Raw genomic sequence first — 23,978 nt, 5'->3', positions numbered from 1 at the left:
TATAATTCTATCTCTACAGATCAAATATATCTTGGTAGTTTCATTTGTAGCTATTTTATGCCTTTGCTAGTTATTTTAAAGTAGATTGTTATTTGTGCTATTTTCTCCTGAATTTCATTGTTATATAAAAACACTTTTCAAAAATTTCTGTGGGGGTACCTAGGTCATGAAGTGGATAGAGCACCAGGCCTAGAGTCAGGAAGACCTGAGTTCAAATCTAGGCTTAGATCAGATAATTGATACTTATTAGCTGTGTGACCCTGGGCAAGTTACTTGATTCCAATTCCCTGCCCCGTAAAAAAAAAAAAAAAATCATGATTTTATTTTGTATAACACCACACTAAATTGTGTCAATTAGTTTCTTTCCTGATTCTCTGGCATTTTCTAAGTAACCATAATTCTATCAGCAAATGGAGGTGTTTTTGTATTCTCTTTGCCAATGCTTATATCTTAATGACTTTCTTTAGTCTGACTTTATCATCCTGATTCTGAATCTTCAGTTTCTTGCTATTATACTGGTTGCTTACCCAGTGCCTACAAATAGGTTCATGGCTCACTCTTCCTTAAAAAATAAACCCTCAATTGATCCATCCATCCCCTATTGTCTTATATCTCTCTACCCTTTTTTTTTTTTTTTTTGTGACTAAACTCTTTGAAAAGGCTAATTACAATAGATGCCTCTATTTCTTTTCCTCTTATTCTCTTCTTTGGTCTGAATTTTGGTTTTCAAGCTCATCACATAACCAAAGCTGTCCTTTCCAGTTACCAATGATTTCTTAACTGCCAAATGTAATGGCTTTTTCTCAGTCCTCACCCTTATTTTTCCTGTAACCTTTGACAGTGCTTATCACTTTCTTGTCTTTGATACTCTTTTCGACTCTCCTGATTTTTTTTATGCCTACCTGATCACTCCTTCTTACTGTCCTTTACTGGATTTTCATCCAGGTCATGCCTGGTAAGCATGAGTGTCCTCCAAGACCTCTTCATTTCTCCTTCTATATTCATTTACTTGGTAACCACATCACCTCTCATGGATTAAATGATCATTTCTATATTGTTTCTTCTCAGATCTACTTTTTTCTAGCCTTAACCTCTAGTTTCATATCTCCTATTATTAGACATCTAAGACTTGAAATCCCAAAGACACTTCAACTCAACATGTCCAAAATTGAACTTAATACCTTTTCTGACAAACTCTCCCTGTTCTGAACTTCCCCAATAATATTACTATCACCTTCACTCAATTTTTGCTCAACTCAACTCCATCTTCCACTCAGCTTCTTAAGCAGTTCAATTATTTCTTAAAGGATGAGTGTGACAGCATCACTTCCTGATTTCCTTCAAATCCCAGCTAAAATTCCTTCACCTACAAGAACTGCCATTAAGTGCTTCCCATCTATTTATTATCTTCAACTTATTCTGTATATATTTTATTTGCAAATAGTTGTTCTCAGGTTATCTCTCACATTATTATACTGGGAGCTCCTTGAGAGCAAATATCATGTTCTGGCTTTCATTCTATCTTTAGGGCTTAGCACAATTCTTGGCACATAGTAGGCACTGATAAAACCTTATTGAATGACTGACTAGTCCAGGAATGGGGAACCTGTGGGTTCAAGGCCTCATGTGGCCCTCTAGGTCCTCAAGTGTAGCTCTTTGAATGAATCCATACTTCACAGAACAAATGCCCTTAATGAAAGGATTTATTATGTAAAACTTGGACTCAGTCAAAAGACCACACTCAAGGACCTAGAAGGCCACATGTGGTCTTGAACCCACAGGTTGCCCACCCTTGAAACTCCAATGGCTCCCTATAATTTCAGAGTCAAATAAATGTCGTCTACTTGACTTTTAAAGCTCTTCATAACTTGGCCCGTTGTAATCTTTTCAATATTTTTATATTTTACTTCCCTCCATATCCTCTATATCCAAGTGTCATTGGCCTCTTCTCTGTTCCTCATACATGACACTCCATGTCCCATCTCTGTATATTTTCACTGACTGTCCCCCATGCCTAAAATTCCTTCCTCTTTCATCTATGCCTCATGCCTTCCATGTCTTCCTTCAAGACTCAGCTAAAATCACACCTTCTTCACATGCCTTATGAATTCTAGTACCTTCCTTCTATTAATAATCCCCAATCTTACTCTACCTGGCTTGTTTGTACATTGTTGTTTGCATACTGTCTCCCCCATGAGATTATGGGTTCCCTGAAGGCAAGGGATTTAAAAAATTTCTTTGTATTTTTAGTACTTATCAGAGTGCTTGGCACATGGCAGTGAATTAATAAATACATGTTAATTTGATTTGATTTACTTCTCTCATCTAATTGATATTATTAACATTTCTAGAACTATGCTATATGGCAGCCAGAAGAGGGGGGAAATGCTATTTCCTCATAAAGTTTAACAGAAAAAAATGCTTGTAATATTTTTCTATTTAATATAATGCTATCTTTGGATTTTAGATATATACTTTTAATTATATTTTAATGTCCCCTCTATGATATGCTCTGTATGGAAGTTTTACTATATATGAGAGCTCTATTTTGTATAATGATTTTCCATTATCTACAGATATAATTATAAAAATCTGATATCTGTTTTATTGTAATGTGATTATGTTCATTGTTGTTCTGAACCATCTTTGTATCTCTGATATAAATTCCACTTGTGCTAAATTATCATATTTTAAATGATATATAGATGTGGTATAGTTTTTAACAAGATTTTCCTGAAAAATTTTTTATTGAATATTTATTGTTGTCATTCAATCAGTTCAGTCATGTTTGACTCTTCATGACCGTATTTAGGGTTTTCTTAACAAAGATATTGGAGTGGTTTGCCATTTGCATTTCCAGCTTATTTTACAGATGCGGAAATAGGCAAAAAAGGGTTAAGTGACTTAGGTTATGTTAGTAAGTTTAAACATTCCTTATTGATAATTATCTATTGTCCCCCTCTCTTTGTCTCTCTATATTTCTCAGTTTATCTCTTTTCTCTTTACCTTTGTGCATCTCTGTGTCTATCACAGTCTCTGTTTCTGTTTTACCCTTCCCTGGTTTAATTATCTGGTCTATAATCTCAGAAAAGGAATTGCTAGCAGCTGTTTGGCAGAAATACAGATGTTGCACATTTGAAGCAGGCCACTGTAACACCTCTCTCTCTCTCTCTCCCTCTCTCTCTCTCTCTCTCTCTCTCTCTCTCTCTCTCTCTCTCTGTGTGTCTCTATCTGCCTCTCCCTCTCTCTGTTGATGAGTGTGGCTAATTACTAGTTTTGTTGAAATTAGCATGTCAAAGACACTTAATCGCTCCACAATCCAATTTGCTCCTCTACAATATAAAGGAATTAGGCTGGATGACTGTCCTCAAATTTAAATACTGTAATCTAAATATCTTGTATGGGAATATATCAGTAGCAGGTGTAAACATTTTAATATTTCTTTAACTTTTATGCTTACAAAAATCTCATTTCATTTTTATGCTGTAAAAAAGGATATGAACATGATTATTGAAGCTCTGAATAAGCTATTACTTAACTAGAAATTTTAACCATAGTCATGTTACTGAAGAAAACACAGTCCTTGCAGTAAATGAAACAAGGAAAGAGATTTTAAAAGCATCCCTATCCATGGTGCTGATTTATGTATATAATGTGATTCTTCTTAGTAGTAACTATAATCCCCACTAATTCTATATCAGAGCAGCTCTATTTTATTCTTTCTGGGCTAACTATTCCCATAGCAGTTTCACAACTATATATCTGTAAAAAGCAAAAAAAATAAAAATAAAAAAATAAAAAAAATAAAAAAAAGCAAAACCTTGTGCATATGAAATATGAACTTAATTTATTTTCTACTCTTGCTGTCACAGATACATTCTGCCTGTGGGTTTCAGAGTTTAAAGTTTCTGGAGTGTTGAGATAAAATCAATATTGCTCAACACCTCCAGCAACTGTCCAAGCACTTCATGCATCAGTGTTCTAGTATTAACATCTGGTCCTAACTACAAAAGCCAAATTCACCTGGAGGTACTTCCTTCATCTTTTTTATTCCCTTTGCCTGCTAAATTAGTCTAATTTATTTCAAATTTCATGATATGGGTGAGAGCTTTCTACTTCAGCCCTGAAATTATTAACAACTTTAATTGTGAACCATTTAAAATTATTTTTCTCTAAAAATGTGCTTATGATATAAAAAAATAATGCAACTTATAAAATGACCCATGGCCATTCTGAACTGTCCTTTTAGGGCAGATATATATTAGTCTGATATTTCTGTTCACCCTTAAAAACCTTGTTTTTCCTTGCGTTTCCCCACAAAAGCTATTGTCATTTTTGCAACCTACTAGAGAATTGAATTCTTAAATTGAAGGCTGCTAAGCTATTTACTACTCTAATAAATGTAGAACATTCCCTTCAAAAAGAGCTTAAAAGTTATATTATATGCTTCCTGAAGTGATACAGTATATATGATAAGCCCTTTTGCCCATTTTCTATTCTTACTCTTGTTCTATCTGTATTCTCAATTTCTTAACCAATTCACTACTGATTAATTTAATCCTTACTTAGCTATAATGTTACCTACAAAATTCCTTAGAGCTGATTGTTTAAAGTGAAGAAATGAAAGATAGGCATTTTAAATCTTTATCTTTTCAATTACATTTCTGTAAGACAATGAAAAAGAGGGGAAGCAGGGTAACACTCCTCTATAGACTGATTTTCTCTAGACAATGTCATGGGAATCTCTTCATTTGGGAAGTTCAACCTAGATCTGAACTTCTCACACAGAAGTACCACATGCTTCTGTAGCTTCTTCCTCTGATTGGCTAGCTTCTCCCTTTTAAGGATAACAAAGAGGTCATAGTGTCTCCATCTCTATCTCACTTCTCTGAACCTTCCTTACCATGTCCCTTCACCCTATTCCCTATCTCTCTCCTTTCCCTCTACTTTTTTTCCCCTTTTGGGCATTGTCTTCCCATATTAAAATAAAAACTCCTTCTGGGTAGAGATTGTCTTTCTTTCTGCTTGTATTTAAATTCCCAGCACTTAGCATTACACATAATAACTGAATAAATGTTTGTTGATTTGACCTGTTGACTCAAATTTCAATAATGTTAACAGAAAAAAAATGTTCATTGGGTGGATTATCAGAAGTAATCAGATACTTTATGCTTTAGCCACAAGAATTTTTGCACATCACTGAACATATTTTCACTTTAATATCTCACAAATTCAATGCTGCAAAATTTTCAGCTTGGTTTCTATAATTGTTAAAAGTATAATCAGGCTTAAATGTTGATGAACTAAATTTCTTTTGTAGAATTCTCAATAAATGACTTACATTTACCTGAACAACAGGTAAAATTCATTACCTCTAGATCAGTTTTTTACCAGAAAAAAAGTGGATTTGGAAAGTGTCTAGAAAAAAGAAAAAATCAAGGCTGTGCATATCATTAATTATCTAAGAAGATATAAGGCAAAGGAATATTTAAAAATAAAAATAGTCAAATGAAGGGAGCATAGCAATGGAGCATGCATGATATAAATGCTAAAAAAAGTAGATTTTGTTTTCAGAACGCAAAAAATTTAAATTAATGCAATGATTTTATAAAGGCTTCTGCCTAGCACCAAAACTGTAATGTAGATGATGTCTTCTCAGCATTTTGTATTATATAATTCTTTTAATTCAGAGCTCAAAATGTACAAGAAAACATTTAAAATTTTCTCACAAATTATGTTATGATGATGTTTTGTATCTTGATGTATTTCTTATTCAATATATAGTATGCTTATTTAATAAATAAGTTTCACTTCCCCCTCATCTTCATATGCCTGCTTGAAGAGAATGATTATTATTTGTTTGGAAATAATGGTTGAAGAAACTGAGAATATTTAGCCTGGAGAAGAACACACTTAAGTTGGGACATGATGATTCTTTCCATGTATTTGTAGACAGGCTGTTTATGACAAGAGGGCTTGATTTTTTTTTTTTTAATTTCACCTGGAGGATACAACAAAGAATATTGTTTAGGAGTTGCAAAAAGAGAGATTTAATTTGAAACAAGGGAAAACTTTCCAATAATCAGAGCTATTTTCCCAAGATTTGAGGTTTCTTCTTTATTAGAAATATTCAGGCAAGGTTTGGTCCATTGTTAGGTATCATAAGATGACAGACCTAGGATAGGTCTAGGGTTAGAAGAGACATCAGAGTTCATCTACCACAATTTACCTATTTTACAAATTAAGAATTTAAAGCCTAGAGTGGTTAAGTGACTTATCCAAAGTCACAAAAGTAGTTACTATTAGAGAGATATTTAAACTCAGTTCTTCCAAATCTAGAGCCAGTGCACTTTCCATTATACCATACTGCCCTTTGCTGTGGAGAGGTTTTTGTGCAAGTCAACCAGTAGACAACATTGGAACATCCTTTCCAATTCTGAAATGTTTTAACTACTAGAACACACTGCCAGTCAACTCTGATTCTATTGACTGATGAGAGTTAGAGACTAGTCTTCCTTACCCACACTCACCTTATCATTACATCCAACACTATCAGGAATTTGGGAGAAAGCCAAGTTCTTTTTGCTCCAAGAGGACAGGTGGCATCTATCTCCAAGTTATGACACATCTGTGTGTGACAATATTTATCTCCCTAATCTACAGATATGAGATCAGTCTGGATTATCCAATTAGGGTTTTGGCTCAGTTTCCACTTACTTGGCGTCTCTATCTTTTTTTCTTCCCTGCAGCATTTCACTGGACACAAATATTTGTGACACAAAAGGATCAATCATGTAAGCATGCCTTACCTGTATACAGGGTTTCACTCATTACCTTAGAATGTAAAAGAATAAAACTAATGTATTAAAATAATTTCATGAGATAACACATCTATACCTTCTCCCAGACTCAGATAGACTAAAGTGAAACTCAGAGCCAGGGGTTCTGAGAACACAGTAAACACAATGAATATTCCCCTTGTTCCATTTATCACTTATCACTTGTCTCCAGGCTTCTCTAACTTCTTAACAGCTGCCTTTTTACCTTAGACATGCCTCTGCCCTGCAGTCCCCTCTTTTATTTGGTGAGTTCCTGGTCAAAACCTCAGTTTTATGAAGCACCCAGGCTTTCACTCCCACTCCGTTCTTTCCTCTTAAGACTTTTTTGCAATTCTCATCAATACTTTTGCTCCTCTTTTTCCAGATCAATTTCCAACTCCTTCACCTTTATGTATGGCCCCTTTCCCCTGTTAGAATACAAATGCCAACTTTGTTTGTAGTTGTCTCACCCACACTAAGCACCGTGCTTGGCACATTGTAAGTGGCCAAATGCTCTAACCATCTATCTGTCATTTAAATTAAATGAACCAAATTTCTCCACACAAGTTTTTATTATTATAATTATCATTATTATGATTATTTCAATACCAAAGACATAAAGGAGTTCTTTCAATAATTTGAAACATACTCCAAATTTCTTTTTTCTTAAAAAAAATGCACAGTGAAATAATTATGCATTTGCTCTTTAAATTTCAATCTAATTCTTTCTAATGATTTATGATATGTAGATAGATGAAGAATTCTGAAGCACAAAAGCCAAATGAAGATAAGTTTAGTATACTGTCAGAAAGCTAGACTAACATTTCCGCTCTAAGATTCCATATATGGCCATTCAGTCTTTGTTTTCTTGGCATATGCAAATGTGTCAACACAATTATAAAAAGAAAAGTCATGTACTTCATGTTTCCTTTCATTTTCTTCGTCCCCTGGCTTCTTTATGTGAGCAATAAGGCATGCTGCAGAGAGTTTTAGTGCAATTCCAAACTGAATATATTGTCATGGGAAAAGACAGACAAAAAAGCTGTGAAGATAAGTATTCTAACTGAAGCTATGATTCTGATAACAACAATCACACACAACATAGTTTGCTTCTGGGTTTGTAGGTGACAGACATTGCTGAGAAATTTTCTTTTTTGTGAGATAGCAGATTTAAAGAACATATCTTGGTACATTTAATGCCTTTTGAAGCGGCAATAATTTTCTATGTGAAGTATGTTAGGTAATTTGATTTTCTGTTTACTTCCATTAAACCTTAATTTTTTAATTGCTTGTATTAGAATCAATATTGAAGCCTTGATAAATTTCATATTTGTTCTTGTATCTTAATCTTGCTCTTCAGAGTCATTCCATTAATGTGTTTCAAATATCCATTGGGAAAAAATGGAATTGGTAATTGGAACATAGCTTTCAAAATAATCTAGTATTCAAGGTGTGTTTTGTTAATAGAATAGAATAATTTATATTCTATCCCATTCATTTCATGCCAGCAGCATTTTTTTTCTGTAGAAGTGGTATTGATGGAATCAAGGTACTCTGTAGAAAAATAGTGTTTTTTTTATTATCAAGTTGTATCAAAGCTGTGTTTCTTCTCGAGTGTCTGGTCCAGTGGTATTGCAGATGCTACTTTTTCGGCTGGGTGCACTGTTTGGAAGGTATGCCAAGGGATCTGGTCGAATTAAATACCTAAAAAAGAGAATACATATATAATACATAGGATCAGTTAGCTGCAAGAACATCAATATTGATTCTCATAGTCTGTCTTGAGTTTCATTTATTTCAAACATGCTATTACTTTAATTTTTTATTTGTTAGGCCAAAAATAACACACCAAGAAAATACAAGTGCTCCATCAGCCACCACCACACCATCCATATGTGGAACCACCAGTTACAGCAAATGGAGAAGTTTTTAACACTGTGGATAAATTTACTTACCTTGTTAGTGTACTTTCCAGAGATGTACACATTGATAATGATGTTGACACACACATTGCCAGAGCTAGCTCAGTTTTTGGGAGGCTCCAAAGGAAAGTATGGGAGAGAAGAGACATTAGACTGACTACTAAACTGAAGATCTACAGAGCTGCTGTGCTGACCTCATTTTCATATGCCTGTGAAAACTGGACAGTCTACCAGCACCATGCCAGGAAACTGAATCACTTCCATTTGAATTGTCTTAGGAAGATCTTGAAGATCACCTGGCAGGATAAGGTTCCAAACATTGAGGTCCTTATTCTAACTAAACTGCCAAGCATTCAAACTCTGCTTCAGAGAGTGCAACTCCGATAAGTTGGTCACATTGTTCAAATACAAAATGTATGCTTGCTAAAGAGAATGTTTTATGGAGAACTCACACAGGGCAAGCCTTGACAAGGTGGTCAGAAGAAGCAATACAAGGATACTCTCAAGGTCTCTCTTAAAAACTTTGGAATTGATCGTGTGACTTGGGAGACACTAGCACAGGACCATTCAGCATGATGTGCCCACATCAGAGAAGGTGCTATGCTCTATGAGTAAAGAAGAATTGAAACAGCTCAAAGGAAAGTCAGGATGTGCAAATGTAGAGTATCTACCCCAAATGTTTCCATGGACTATTTGTGCCCAACCTGTGGTATAGCATTCTGAGCTCATATTTGTCTGATCACCCACAGTCAGACATACTGAAACTTCACTCTGGTATAGTGATGTCATTCTGGTCCTCTTCGAGAATGAAGGACAACAACCAACCAACTCTGATTTCTAGGCTGTCCAAACTGTTTTCTAGGCTGTCCAAACTGTTCTACATCTATGGAACTGCAGCAGAAGTAAATGAAGTGAAAGCATTGCTGTGTAAGTTGCTCAGTGATTGACAGTGATAGTGCTGGGGATGGAAGCTCAATTCCAGGTGGACAGTCTCGGGCGGGTAAAGGTGGGAACTTCTAAATCTTAGAGTTCTCACGAGACCCCCCAGGAAACTACTGGGAATTGAGGTGAACCGAGCTATCTCGTGTATTTCTGCCTCTTCCCATGAGAAACGTGATGGGAGAGAGCTCTCCCCGCCCTCGAGATTGTCCCGGATCTGGGCACACTATTGTTATCTAACAGCACGGTATTCAGATGCAAACTATGCTGCTGGAGAGTTTAAGTAGGATCAGGAAAGCCTGAAAGTTCTCTTGGGTGGAGGGGCGCGGAGCAGACAGGACAACAAGGCTCCACTTTTCCTCTCTCCTCTCTCCCCTCCCCCTCTCTCCCCGCTTATACTTCTACTTCCAATCTCTTATTGTAAGATCTTTGCCTCCTTGGGAGATTCTTCGCTCTCTCCTAAGGAAGAATTCCCCTGCACTTGTAACTAGACCCTGAAATAAAGCTCAACCCTTGTTCGACTCTGGAACGTCCTTTCTCTCATACGAGCATCCGGTTTGGCCAACCGAAGACCTCCGATAGAGGTAAGGGAAGACTCGGGTAGCCCTCAGGCCTCTAGGCCTGGCAGTTGGCACCCCGAACAGAGGACTGGGAGCGCAGATATCCTGGGTGCTTTGGGAACACCCGGAAGGGGCTGTGAAAGACGCGAGTCCCGAATCCTAGATTCGGAAGGAGAGAAAGAGTGAGAGTAGCTTCCCACACCCATGGGAAAAGGGCAGGGATGGGGAATCAATTGCCAGTAATAAAGCCAGAGGAACAGGAGGTCTGGGCTGAGATACTTTACAGGGAATGCAGGGAGGCGGGGGTCACTATAGAGTTAAACGACCTCAGAGAATTTTGTAAAAGGATTTGGAAAGTTTCTCCTTGGCTCAAGCAGACAGGAATATCAAGAGAAAGATGGGGAGCGGTCGGAGAACAAATGACCGCTTATGAGCAACTATGCCCCGGGGAGCTGGAGGATTTAGATTTCCTGATATACGGTGTAATTAAGAGCCTTTTGGAAGGGTCGGAGAGGCCAGGGCGGGACTGGAATGAGAGTGGAAGCGGAGAGAGGGGAGGGGAGAACCCTGGTAAGCAGAAAGTTAAGGAATGTAGAGAAAAAATAGGTTCGGAGCTCCATCTAGCTGATGGGAAAGGCGAAGCAGGGGAGCATAAGCCGTGTCTTCCCTCTGTGCCTCCTTATAGCATGCTCCATTGGTCAGACAGTCCAGGGCCACAGTCCAGTTTGGAAAAGGGAATACGAAAGGCTATAGAGAATGGAGAAGACGTAGGGACATTTCCTGTGCTAGAAATAGCGGACCCCAGTGTCCCCGGTGGGGTTCGGAGGAGCCACATACCTATAGAGTGGAAGAGAGTAGCGACTCTCAAAGAGGCTTGTACCAAGCACGGCCCCAATTCACCCTTTGTCATAGCCACGCTTGAGACTCTCAGTGGTCAGTTCGTTCTGACTCCTAATGACTGGAAGAGCTTAGCCAGAGCCTGCCTTACCCCTGGGCAGAAAGAAATAAGTACAGGGAGGGGCCAGGATCAGCTTCCCATAGCTATTGCCCTTCCCTTAAAGCACTCAGTTCAAATCCAGTTACTAAAGGAAATAGGACAGAATAGACCTGAGTGTACAATCTGGCTCAATGGAATTCCCATGACTGGCCTCCTTGATACTGGAGCGGATAGGACCTGCCTTAGCGGTCGCTCAGTACCCCTGGCACTGGAAGCTTAAAGAAAGCCAGAGACCAGTATGGGGAATAGGAGGGTACCAAAATACCTTAGAGACAATGCACCCAGTAAAGTGGGAGGCAGAGGATCGCCAAGGGACCGTATGGCCGTTGGTGATTCCAGGACTTAGTTTTAACATCTGGGGCAGAGACATTATGAGCCGCCTCGGGATGAGGTTATCAAATTTTTAGTAAGGGCCATTGCTGTTGCACTGGAGTCCCCACCCTTGAATTGGAAGTCAGACACCCCGATTTGGGTGGAGCAATGGCCCCTGACTCCAGAAAAACTCCAGGCACTACAACTATTGGTTAAGGAGCAATTAGAAAAAGGAAATATAGAGCCATCACAGTCACCCTGGAATGCTCCTGTGTTTGTTATAAAGAAAAAATCCGGGAAATTCAGGTTCCTTATAGATGTTAATCAAGCATTTGTGAGCACCTGGCAGCAGCTATACCTAAGTAAACAGCCAGTATGCAGCCTTATCAATTTCACCTTAAAGGCGATTCTCGCTAAACAAAAAAGGGGGAGATTAAGAGGTCGCCTAACACAATCAGAGCTTGATACAGCTGTGTATACACACAATTTTTTGCATATCTCAAAAAACTCACATACTACTCCAGCTATGAGACATTTTGTGACTATTCCAAGACAACCCCGCAAGGAAAGTAATACCCAGGCTGGAAATAAGGACACATGGGCCATGGTAAAGGATATGGCCTCAGGGAAATGGAAAGGTCCATATAAGATACTAATATGGGGTCCAGGGTATGTTTGTGTGTGCAAAGGGCAGTATGGTATAATGGAAAGTGCACTGGCTCTAGATTTGGAAGAACTGAGTTTAAATATCTCTCTGATAGTAACTACTTTTGTGACTTTGGATAAGTCACTTAACCACTCTAGGCTTTAAATTCGCTCCCTCCTAAGGAAGAATTCCCCTGCACTTGTAACTAGACCCTGAAATAAAGCTCAACCCTTGTTCGACTTTGGAACGTCCTTTCTCTCATACGAGCATCCGGTTTGGCCAACCGAAGACCTCCGATAGAGGTAAGGGAAGACTCGGGTAGCCCTCAGGCCTCTAGGCCTGGCAGGATAGTATTATCAGCTCTCCACAACCGACAAGATTCTACCCATGAAGAATAAGAAATAAAGCATGGGGATTTTCATTCAGGTCTGATTTTATCACTTCCATCTTGACTACTAGTATAAATTCCAGAATTCAGAGTACTGAGAGATTTATAGTTTCTATAAAAGATGTCCAGGCTCTAGGCCTTGAGTGGCCACTAATTAACTTTGTGACCCTGATAAATATTTTTTTATTTTTTTGAGTTTCAGGAACAGATGATCTCAAAACTAAAAATCTGACAGTTCTATGAAGTGATCCACAAAATTGCAGTAATCACTCTAATTAATATTTCACCTGATCATATTTAGGTCATGGTCACTGTACAGAAATTCAAAGGAACTATGAATTATTATTAATTATTATGAATTATTCTATAGTATAAAATGATAATAGCTCATATTTATGCATGTATATTTATGTAGTGGAAAGTACTTTGCATATATTTTATTATTTGATCCTCATAATATGCCTATACTGTAAGTGCTATTTTATCCAAATAACTTGCAAATGAGGAAATTCACATTCAGAGATGGTCAATAACTTGCCTATTAAGTATCTAAAGCAGGTTTGGAATTTTGGTTTTTCTGACTTCAAAATGAGTGAGCTCTCTATTATACCACACTCTCACAAAATGTATTCTACCAGGACAGAAATAGGAAAATAATTTCTATCCACCAATGCTTATTCATAAATGCTAAAATTGGCATTATTCTCCACTGTCAACTCTCAGTAATCATCAACAGACATTTTTTGTGGATACTATGTAGAAGGAATAGTGGTGGGTACCAACTATAAAAAATAAGTATGAGTATAAGACACAAAGAGGTACACATTAATTTCTGGTGGAATTATAAACTGCCAAGATATTTTTGAAAAGCAATCTGGCAATATGTAATAAAATTCACACAAAAATACTGGCCTTAATCTTCTATTATTGGAAATAAAACCTAAAAAAGAATTATCAATTATTTTAAGAGCTAGCTATTAACATTGTTTTCAGAGGAACATCATACATATTTTTTTAAAGTTGTGAGCAGCTTTAAATGTACAATAATAGAATGGCAAAAGGATATTGTAGTATATTCATATAATGGAATAATATATAATGACATTAAAATGTGAGGAAATATGGAAAAAAGCTCCATTAAAGGTTACAAAATTACAAAAGAAAAACCAAAAGAATGGTGTACACTTAATTCTGTCAATGATCAGTATAGGATGAAAGGTGAATGAAAAGGAACAAAAGATCCCAATATGTTTTTACAATAAGTGACAAATGAATAATTACTAAGCAAGTCTAATTGATTTTATTGATGTTCAATAATTAACTTGAAATGAAATACAAAATGTTTGGTTATTGCTTTTTTGTTGCTGTTGTGGACGTTGTTGTTATTGTTGTTTTAAATGGCAGAAGACATTCTCTCTACCCCAAGGGAAAAAAAAAATGGATCAGGAAGGACCAGAATAAGTCAAATTTTGGTAGGGGACATAGGACCCACAAACAAAATAATACGTTTTTTTATATTATAGTAGATATTATTACTTAAAGAAGCATAAAAATCACTTCACAGCTAAGAGTCTAAGTTTATAGTCTGGGATCAAGGGTGATCCCTGGACAGTATTAATATCGTGAAGTATTGTACATAGTTTACAAAATTCAATAATGGTATCTGAAATTAATATATAAATTCAAAATTAATAATTCTGTCAATCAATGAGGAAAATCAATAGTGAACATTAAGGTTTATAATTCCATATGAATAACTAATTTATTTTTCTTGGAATCCAGTGCATGTTACATCTTAATTGAAAATATGCTGTGAAGAAAAACTTATTAATAAAATTGATAAAAGTGAAAGTTTTTAGCAGCTATATTGCTCAGGGGATAAAGTTATCTCTTCCACATTTTGGGGGTTGGGGCATACATACCTTCATGACCTAGAAAATCCACATACAATTTTTTGGCCCTCCTGTCTGATTTTTTTTTCTTTTTCCTTTATTGGGTGTTTATAGTACCTTATTGTAAAATTTGGATTGATATTATATAATAATATAAACGCATTTTATGCATTTATGATTGTCCATACTTATTCTGTGTTGTCTGCTGGCCTTTGCGTGTTGTCTGCAGCTTCCACAAGACTTTCCCAAGATTCCCATTTAATTTCTGGTGCCAACCTTCAATATATTGAAACCATAATGGTAAAAATCATGATGTTTAAGGGATAACTGTCACTAGAAATAGTAGTTTGCTCATAAGAATTTCCCTGTTCTAATGAAATCAAGTCCATTCTTCCACAAAGATGGGATAGCAAGGCAAAGTAGAGCAAAACATTAGGGAGCTTTTAAGTCTAGGGAACTGGGAAATTTTTATAGAAATAGGAAAGACCTGAAAAGGGTAAGGATAGAATAAAAGAGATGCTGAAGTTTATCATGGAATGTTAGAGATATAGATAACATTTAAATGGAAATTTGAGGTCTGTTAACAGTTCTAGGAGGGGCAGAGTTGGAGAGATATTTATCCATGCAAAGAGGCTTTCAGTACTTGAGTATATATATATATATATATATATATATATATATATATATATATATATATATATATATATATATATATATAGTCTGTGTGGATTTCTAAGCTCTCTATAACATAATCTTATATTTATCTTTATAGCCATGATAAATTATTTTATCAGTGTGGCCAGTGACAAACTTTGAATAAAAACACAATGAAATGTTAAGAACAATTTTACTTCCACAAGCTCACAGCTTCCATATTCAGTAACTATAATAGCTAATAGTAATAATAGCAAGCGTTTTGTATTTAACTCCTTCCTTCATCCCATTTCAAAATCTCTATATAACTCCAGTCATCCTTTGGTCCTTTCTCCAGATTAAAATGTTGATTAATTGCTTTTCATTGCCAAGGTTCACCTCTCCACTGGAGCCTTGTTCTCACCCCTCCTCTCTCTGCTGGGTGACTGTGCCATCATCATCTTTCTATTTAATCCTTAATCTTTCATAATATTTAAGGGTTATTTCACCATTGACTATAGAAATGTTTGTTTCTTTCTTATCCTTAAAAACACATCTCTTCAAGATAATTTACTATATATTTTTTGTCATGCCCAGTTCTAAACACCTTACAAGAGAAACCTAAACCAACTGCTTCAATCTCCTCACTAACCATTCATTCCCTTCATTATACCCATGACTTTTGATCTCATTAACCACTTATTAAACCATGTCATTTCTCAATTAATAAAATTCAATACCTTTATTTTAACTCTAAGACACAATACAAACTCCCCTGTTTGAAATCTCCAGATCTTTACAATCTGTCTATAACCAACATTTAAAATCTACTTATACATTATTTCCCTTCACACATCATTTATTCTTGTTAAACCTTCTTTGTTTTTCCTCATATCTGACAATCCTCTAACTGTGTATTAGCACAGGTGATTAAACATGACTGGAATGCACTAAATTCTCACAGCCACATCTTAGAATCTATTTTTTTTCCTTCCACATCTTTGGTCAATAACCACTCCCTTCATGAGCCTCCCCACCCGCCATTGCTTCATGGCAATCTTTTAAAACTTTTTTTCCACATTGACCCCCTGTCACCCAACCCACAGGAGGTGTTACAAAAGTTTCAGCTTGCTGGGGCTGTGGGTAGAGTGCTGGGTCTGGCATAAGGAAGCTCTGAGTTCAAATTTGACCCTAGACCTTTACTAGTTTTATGATACTAGTCAACTCACTTAACTTTCATTTGCTTCAGTTTTTATTTTTACCTCAAAAATTGTATAATAACAGTACCTCTCTCCTAGCATGTTTGTGAGGATCAAATAAGACAATATTTGTAAAGTGCTTGACACAGACCCCAAATTCCTGAATCCAAGTTTAGGTTCCTTCTTCCACAGTAATCTCAAATAAATTGTGCTTCTAGAATAAAAAAGAGCACCTCATTTACTTTAGATCTCTCTAGTACCTATTACATAATTCTTGATCCATGGCAGATACATAGTAATCCTTATGGAATTGAAAATAAACAGGTCTAAATTTTCAAAACATTTGTAAATTCAAAGAAACATAAGAAGCTGTAAGAGTCTTTAGAAGAAAAAGAAATGTAGTTTTTCTTTTGTGAAACTCTAAGTCTGAAACTCTGTAGCTCTCACAGATATACGTTATCAACTTACACGACGTCATTAACCTCCAGTCTTGTGTCAGGAGAAGGATTGATCAGGATGTATGATAGAGTGCCTTGACGATCATTCATTTCATCTGTAGGATGGATAAATAAATACAGAGTTGTTAGATTATTTACAAGCTGCAAGAATGATTATTTTTAATAAATCAGTCCTAGAAATTCCTACTAATTCCTTTTAGCTGTCAAAGGAGCTTAGCAGATCTTTCAGGGGGAAATCTATTTTTAAATTATCATCACTGGAAATGTTTTTTTTTTTTTGTAGAATAATAAAGATAACTGTCAGCTCTTTCAGGAAAGAAATAAAGGATACTCCTCTCATGTGTATTTGTCCTTCATTGCTGAAGAAGACCATTACATCAGAGAAATAATGATATGACTTGCACTTGACTTTGTTTTGAGTGAGGGAGGGCTGTGCAGGTCACCAGCCTCACTTCTCCTCCAGAGCCATCTGAATCCAGTGACCAGATATTCATCAGGATGACTGGAGATGACCCAGAATGAGGCAATTGGGGTTAAGTGACTTGCCCAAGGTCACACAGCTAGTGAGTGTCAAGTGTCTGAGGTGAGATTGGAACTCAGGTCCTCCTGACTCCTGCACTGGTGCTCTATCCACTGCACCACCTAGCTGCCCACTATGAAATGCTGTTCATCTTCTAAATATATACTCTACTATCATCTCCTTGTGAAAAGTATTTGTTTGCATCAGATTTTAGAAAGCATATAAGAAAAATTACTTAAAAACTGGAAGTTTCCATATACATTTATCTTTCTAATACAAGGCATAAAAAGGAAACACAATTCCTTTGCTTTTGCAAAGGATCTTGATTAAATTCATTTGATAATAAAATTTCCGAAATCCTGACTTATTTGAGTCAACTTCTCAGATAGAACTCTAAGTCTACCATCTTTCACATTTGTCGAATCAATGCAATTTTTTTTTTTTATCTGAGACATCGCATTTTAATTTTAACGTCAAGGCGCTTGCTCAGGAGAGTCCATGACGCTGTAGGACAATAGTCCTGTCATGATTGGAATGACATCTTTGAAAGCAAAACACTCCAGATTGCATGTCTTTCATGGAGGTGCTAATCTAGACTTATAATGGCATAATGAGCCAGATAATCACTTCAACTCCACATAGGAGATAAAAAAAAAATATTAATCATGAACCTTAGGTTGAGAAACAGAAAAGTTATATCTTATTCTTTAGAGACATTATCAAGACATAATTTCAATCTTTTTAAAAGGAAATAATTAATAAATTGACATAATGAAACCTGATTTATATTTTGCCTCTTTTAAGTTTGAAGAATACATTATATAATGAGATTTCACTAATATTTGTTTTATAGAGAATAAAGTTTTGTTCTCCCCAAAATATCCTTTATTGAGTAACCCAAAATCATAGAAGTGACTCAACATGAGCAACTGAATAGAGTCCTGAGAGCAATGCTTGCCTCTCTGAACTCTGAAACCCAGGATGCCCGTCAATTCTAAAACCTTTATTATGATAAAAAATTATTACAAAATAGATTAAAATACTGACATAAAGCAAATAAAAATTAGTACAAAAGACCATAACATAGATTTTCTTTTAAAACTAGTGCATTTGTGGGCAAGGTTACATTTGATTTGTGCACAGCTATTTCGATAAGACTTCTATAGAGTAAAGCAAGATCCATAAAATATTGGTGGTTGGTTAGCACAATTACTTTGAATGTGGTATTAAAATGAGTCTGAAGTCATGGGCTCAAGCCATATGAGAGCCATATTCATATTCATTTCAAGGGAGGAGGGAAGAACCATCCAAAGTCCACAGATAGCTAGCTCTAACCCCATGAAGAGAGACTGTGAAAAATGTCTGAACAAAGGGATTTGTCTTTCACTACTAAATTCCAGGTCATGGATTTAAGGTAGACTGAGAAGGAGAACTAGTGGAGGTATCCCAGAGTGGAAAAAAATCTTGGGCTCTGGGCTAGTTATTGAGATAGGAACAAATTCAGACACAAATAGTTTCTGTGCAGCTCTAACCTCTGGAGGTGGGGAGGGCCTCAATTAGAGCTTCCAGTCTGCTCTAAAACTATCACTGGGAACATAAAGGCAGGAATCCCAAAGCAAATAGGAACCTGAAGATCTGTCATTCTTAATCTGTAGAGCTTTTCACCTGACTAATAATGGCCACTTGTAGCAGTTGTCAACTACAACTTCCAAACAGAGGCAAGCCCACAAGAGAATTGTGCAGACACAAACCCAAGCCAGGAACCTGTGAAGTTCAGACTGGGAGAACAGTGATTATGTTTTTTGCTGGACCAGAAAACTTTGAGAGTACTGTATTTGAAGCTGTACTAAGATACTAGAATTATACAACATTCAATACCTCAAGAAAAAAAACCCAAGAAGGTAAAAGCCCACTCCAGATATTCTTTTAAAAGTGTAGAGAATTTGACTCCAACACAAAGTCCAAAATAAGGAATAAGGCTTGAGGGAATGAGAGAATCTAAAATGGATCATACCATATAGAGTTATTATGGTAACAGGAATGCTGAAGACACAAACCCAAAAGAAGAGAATGACTCCAAAATCTAAACAATCAATGATCGGAAAAAAAAGTTTAGGCATAAATCAAACTATTTAATCCACCAAAGGATTACTTTATAGAGCCAAAAAAAAAAAGTCATCTGGAGTAACGAAAGGTCAAGAATCTCAAAAGAATTAATAGAAAAAAAAGTGGGAAGAAATTGGACCCAGCAGTACCAGATCTCAAACCATACTACAAAAGCAATATTTATTAAAATAATTTGGTTAGTTAATAAATAGAAAAGGTGATCAGTGGAACAGATTAGGTACATAATCTAGAGAAGCAAATGAGTACTGTAGCTATAAAATGTTTGATAAACTCAAAGATCTCAGGTATTAGGGCAAGAGGTCAATATTTGACAAAGAATTTTGGGAAAACTCAAAAGCAGACTGAGAGAAATTTGGTGTAGATCAGTATCACATATTTACCAAGATAAGCTCCAAATGATTTCATGACATATAAAAAATGGTGAAATCATAAATTAGAGAAGCAAGGAAGAAACTGTCACACCTATGTATAGAGGAAGAATTCATGACCACTCAAGAGAAAAAGATGAGTAGAGAGGATAAAATAGACCATTCTAATTTATATAAAATTTTTAAGTTAAATAAACCACACAGAAAAATTAAAAACTAATTTTAAAAGATGTACACAAACAAAACCAATTCAGTTAAAATTAAAAAGCAAACTGGCATATCAGGATGGAATCTTTGCACCAAGTTTCTCTGAACTGTTTTATTTCTGATATATAGTTAAAAAAGATATGAATAGGCAATCTTCAGAGGAGGAAATCCAAGCTATCAGCTGCTACATTTAAAAATGTTTTAAATTACCAGTGATCAAATAAATGCAAATTAAAACAACTCTAAAGTTCCACCTTACACTCACCTAATTTTCAAAGTGATTAAAAAAGATAAAGAACACATGCTGGAAGGGTAATAAGGAAACAAGTCCATGAATGGACTCTTGATGAACTTGTCAAACAGTTCAACTACTGAAGAAGATAATTTGGAACTATGCTCAAAAAGCTATTAAACTGTGCTTACTCAGTGACTCAGAGATAGCATTACTAGGTTCATACACCAAAGAGATCAAAGGAAGAAGAAAAAGTTCCTTTTGTACAAAATATTTGTAGCAGGTTGTTTTTGTTTTTGTTTTTTTGGTGTGTGTGTGTGTGTGTGTGTGTGTGTGTGTGTGTGTGTGTGTGTGTGTGTGTGTGTGGTGACAAAGGTTTGGAAATAGGGTGTACCTATGAATTTGGGAACGGGTGAGCAAATTATCATAAGTGAATTTGATATAATACTACTGTGATATAAGAAATGAAGGCAATGGTTTCAAAAAACCTGATTAAAATCTCTGTGTAGTTATACAAAGTGAAATGAGCAGAATCAGGAGAACAATTTATGCAATAATAACAATATTTTAAAGACAAATTTGAAAGACTTGGGATCTCTGATCAACACAATGATCAGACACAATTTCAAAGGCCACATGATGAAGCATGCTATCTAACTCCTGAGAGAGAGGTGAAGGAACCAGAGTACTCATTGAGACTTTTTTTTTAGTATAGCCAATGGTAGAATTTGTTCTGTCTGATTATATATATATATTAGTAACAGGGATTTTGTATGTGTTGCCTTCTAGATTTGGGGGAGAAGAAGGAAGATAGTTTTTTCTTTATTAAAATAATTATCAACTTTTCAGATGATACAAAGCAATGAATATTTTTCATATTAATACTAATTAATATTTCACATTAGTTTTCTACTAATATAATGGGTGCAGCATCAGAATTCAAAAAGATCTCAATAGACTTGAATGATAGGCCAAATATAATAAAAATAAACTTCAGAGATAAATGTAAACTCTTACTCCTGGGATCAAAAAATCAATTTAAGGAGAATAAGTAAGGGAGATATGGCAAGACACCAGTTTGCCTGAAAATAATCTAAGGATTTTAGTGGAGTGAAAACTTAAAATGTATCAACAGTATGATATGATATTGGGGAGGGTGGGGAAGCTATTATGGCTTTGGACTATTATATTGTGAGAGTTATAGTCTTTCTAGAAAGGTAAACACAGTATTGCACTTTGTTCTAACCAAAAATATATCAGAAACATTATTTTCAGTTCTGGAAACCAGTTAAATTTAAACTTAATTGCACAATAAGAAAAAGAAACATATTATAAACTTAAATACTGAAACTTAAGTACATAAGAAAAGAAAAAAAGCATGTCATCTACATAGCAGAACATGAGAGAATTCAAAATATATAGCCATAAATTTCCATTTCAATAAAGCCTATATATTAAGTACTACACATTGTTCTGAGTTGTCTATCTATTCTTTGCTTTCTTGTTAGTTTTCTTTTGTTCTCTGCTGTGCACTTTTTACTTTGTTCATTTATCCTCTCAACACTGTCCCCATGGCTACAATTAATCATGGATATATTTATGTATAGCTACAGATATACAGATACAAATATACTTATATACATACATATACTTTCCCTAACGAATTCTACTTCTGATTTTTTTTAAGTTTGTGTATATATCTTATTTCCAATCCCTCCTAACTACTTTATTTCTAACATCTACCTTGCCCTCCTAATACTTAACCTAGCCCTCCTCTAAGGATCCCCCCTTATCCTCCTATGCCCTTAAATCTGAACACCCTTACATACTTCCCTTTTACCTCTTCCCTACCTTGCTCTCTAAAGATTCCTCCCTTATCCTGCCATTCACATTCATCTAACCACCCGTCCACATCTACCTTTAACTTCTGCCCTCACCCTCCCCTCTATAAATCCCTCCCTTATCTTCTCCTTAGCATTTTTTTTAAAATTTAGAAGACATATACTCTTCTAGATTAGATAGATAGATGCACAAATGTATGTGTGTGTGTGTCTATATTTTTCCCTCTTGAACCTATTACCGATGAAAGGTTTCCGAAACTAACAACCTTCCTCCCCCATCTAATTCCTCTGTCTTGATTCTTCCTCTAGAGCCTTATTTGTATAAAATAATTACAATTTTTAACTGCTGCTAAATGGTTTCACTTTTTGAAGTCATGTTATACTCAGGTCTACCACAGTCTTTCATCCAAATTATGCAACTACTAATGACAATCTTGGACATATGCTTTATATTTTACATACATAAAAGGTAAGCAGTTTGTCTTTATTGGGTTCCTTGTAATCAGTCTTTCATGTGGTAATTAGTCTTATATTTCTCTTGACTCTTGAATGTCAAATTTTCTATTAAGTTCAGGTTGTTTTTTTTTTTTTAACAAAGTCCTGAAAGCCTGAAAGTTCATTAAATGTCCATTATTTTTTCATTCAGGATTATGTTTAGCTTTGCTGAGCATGATATTTTCTCTGGAACCCCAGGTCTTTTGTCCTTTGATATAGTATTCCAATATCTGTGGTCTATTAATGTCACTACTCCTAGGTCTTCTGTGATTCTAATGATGGTGCTACCACATTTAAATTATTCTTTTCTTGATACTTGTAATATTTTATCCTAGAACTGGGGGTTTCAGAATTTGACTATAATTTTCCTATGGCTTTTCCTCATAGGATATCTTTCAGGTGGCGATAAGTGGATTTTTTTCTATTTCTATTTTCCTCTCTTGTTCTAATGCTTCACAGCAATTTTTTAAAAATTATTTCTAGTATTATTGTATCAAGATTCTTTTTTTGATCATAACTTTCAAGTAGTCTAATTATTTTTATGTTTTCTCTTCTTGATCTGTTCTCCAGGACAATTACTTTTCTTATGAGATGTTTAACGTTCTCTTTTTATTCTTTATATTTTGTTTAATTATTTTTTTATTTCATAATTTCACTGGCATCCCTTTGCCTAATTCTCATTTTCCAGGAGTCATTTTCTTCCTTAGCTTGCTGGATCTCCTCTTCTAATTGACTTTCTTTTCATAATCTTCCTATTTTTCTTGGATTGTTCTATTTTTTTATAGTTTTCCTCAATCTCATTTGATTTTTAAAGTCTTTTTTTTAAGTTCTTCTATGCATTCTTTTTGAACAGGTGACAATTTAATGTCATCTTTGATTTAAGGTTATTCTTTGAGATAGTTTCTTTGCTTTACTATCCTTCTGGTTTAATTTTCTTCTTCTTTGCCTGCCTATGCATTTTGTTTTATTTGTCATAGTTCAGTTTTTATAATCACCTCTAGTCTTCAAGTATGGGAGATGGACCTTTGGCCTCAGATCTTCTTTCAGTTCTCTCTGCCTTGGAACTGGAACCAAGACTTTCAGTCTCCTGTAAGTGCCCACAATCAGTACCCCCCTGCCTCATACTTCTGCATTCACCAGGCTTGTGCTAGTTCCTTCTCACTCCCTACCATACCACCTCAGCACGGCCGAGTCTGACATTCCTTGTCATCAGAGGTTCTCTCAATCTTCCCCAGCCAAGATGCCCAATACCCCTCATTGTCCCACGGGTAAAAGCTCCTGTGACTGGGGTTGAGGCCACCTCCCAACCCAGCTAACCCCAGGGCTTGCCATTTGTTATTTAAGACAACCTAGGACCTAGCTTGGAGGTGTTTGCTCTTCACATGGACTAAACCTCATCCTGGGACTTTTCTTCAGATCTTTTC

General features: G+C 35.7%; 1 protein-coding gene across 8 annotated transcripts in view; it reads right to left on the bottom strand.

The window, feature by feature from the left end:
• Window positions 1-5,823: 5,823 nt before the first annotated feature.
• Window positions 5,824-23,978, bottom strand: part of KCNT2 (potassium sodium-activated channel subfamily T member 2) — a 528,526-nt gene continuing 510,371 nt past the window's right edge. For 5 of the 8 annotated variants that reach the window (XM_072648322.1, XM_072648323.1, XM_072648325.1 and 2 more), the window contains 2 exons: window positions 16,775-16,859; window positions 5,825-8,522 (listed from right to left, as the gene is read on the bottom strand). In XM_072648322.1, coding sequence (XP_072504423.1) covers window positions 8,411-8,522; window positions 16,775-16,859 — 197 coding nt within the window. In that variant the 3' untranslated portion in view covers window positions 5,825-8,410. Of the gene's footprint in view, window positions 8,523-16,774; window positions 16,860-23,978 lie in introns of all 8 variants that reach the window. The other 3 variants (XM_072648326.1, XM_072648327.1, XM_072648328.1) reach the window with 2 other exon arrangements.

Source organism: Notamacropus eugenii, chromosome 2, assembly GCF_028372415.1.
Source record: "Notamacropus eugenii isolate mMacEug1 chromosome 2, mMacEug1.pri_v2, whole genome shotgun sequence".
In the NCBI taxonomy this organism is placed as follows: Eukaryota; Metazoa; Chordata; class Mammalia; order Diprotodontia; family Macropodidae; genus Notamacropus; species Notamacropus eugenii.
This window is presented reverse-complemented; position numbering and strand designations above follow the sequence as displayed.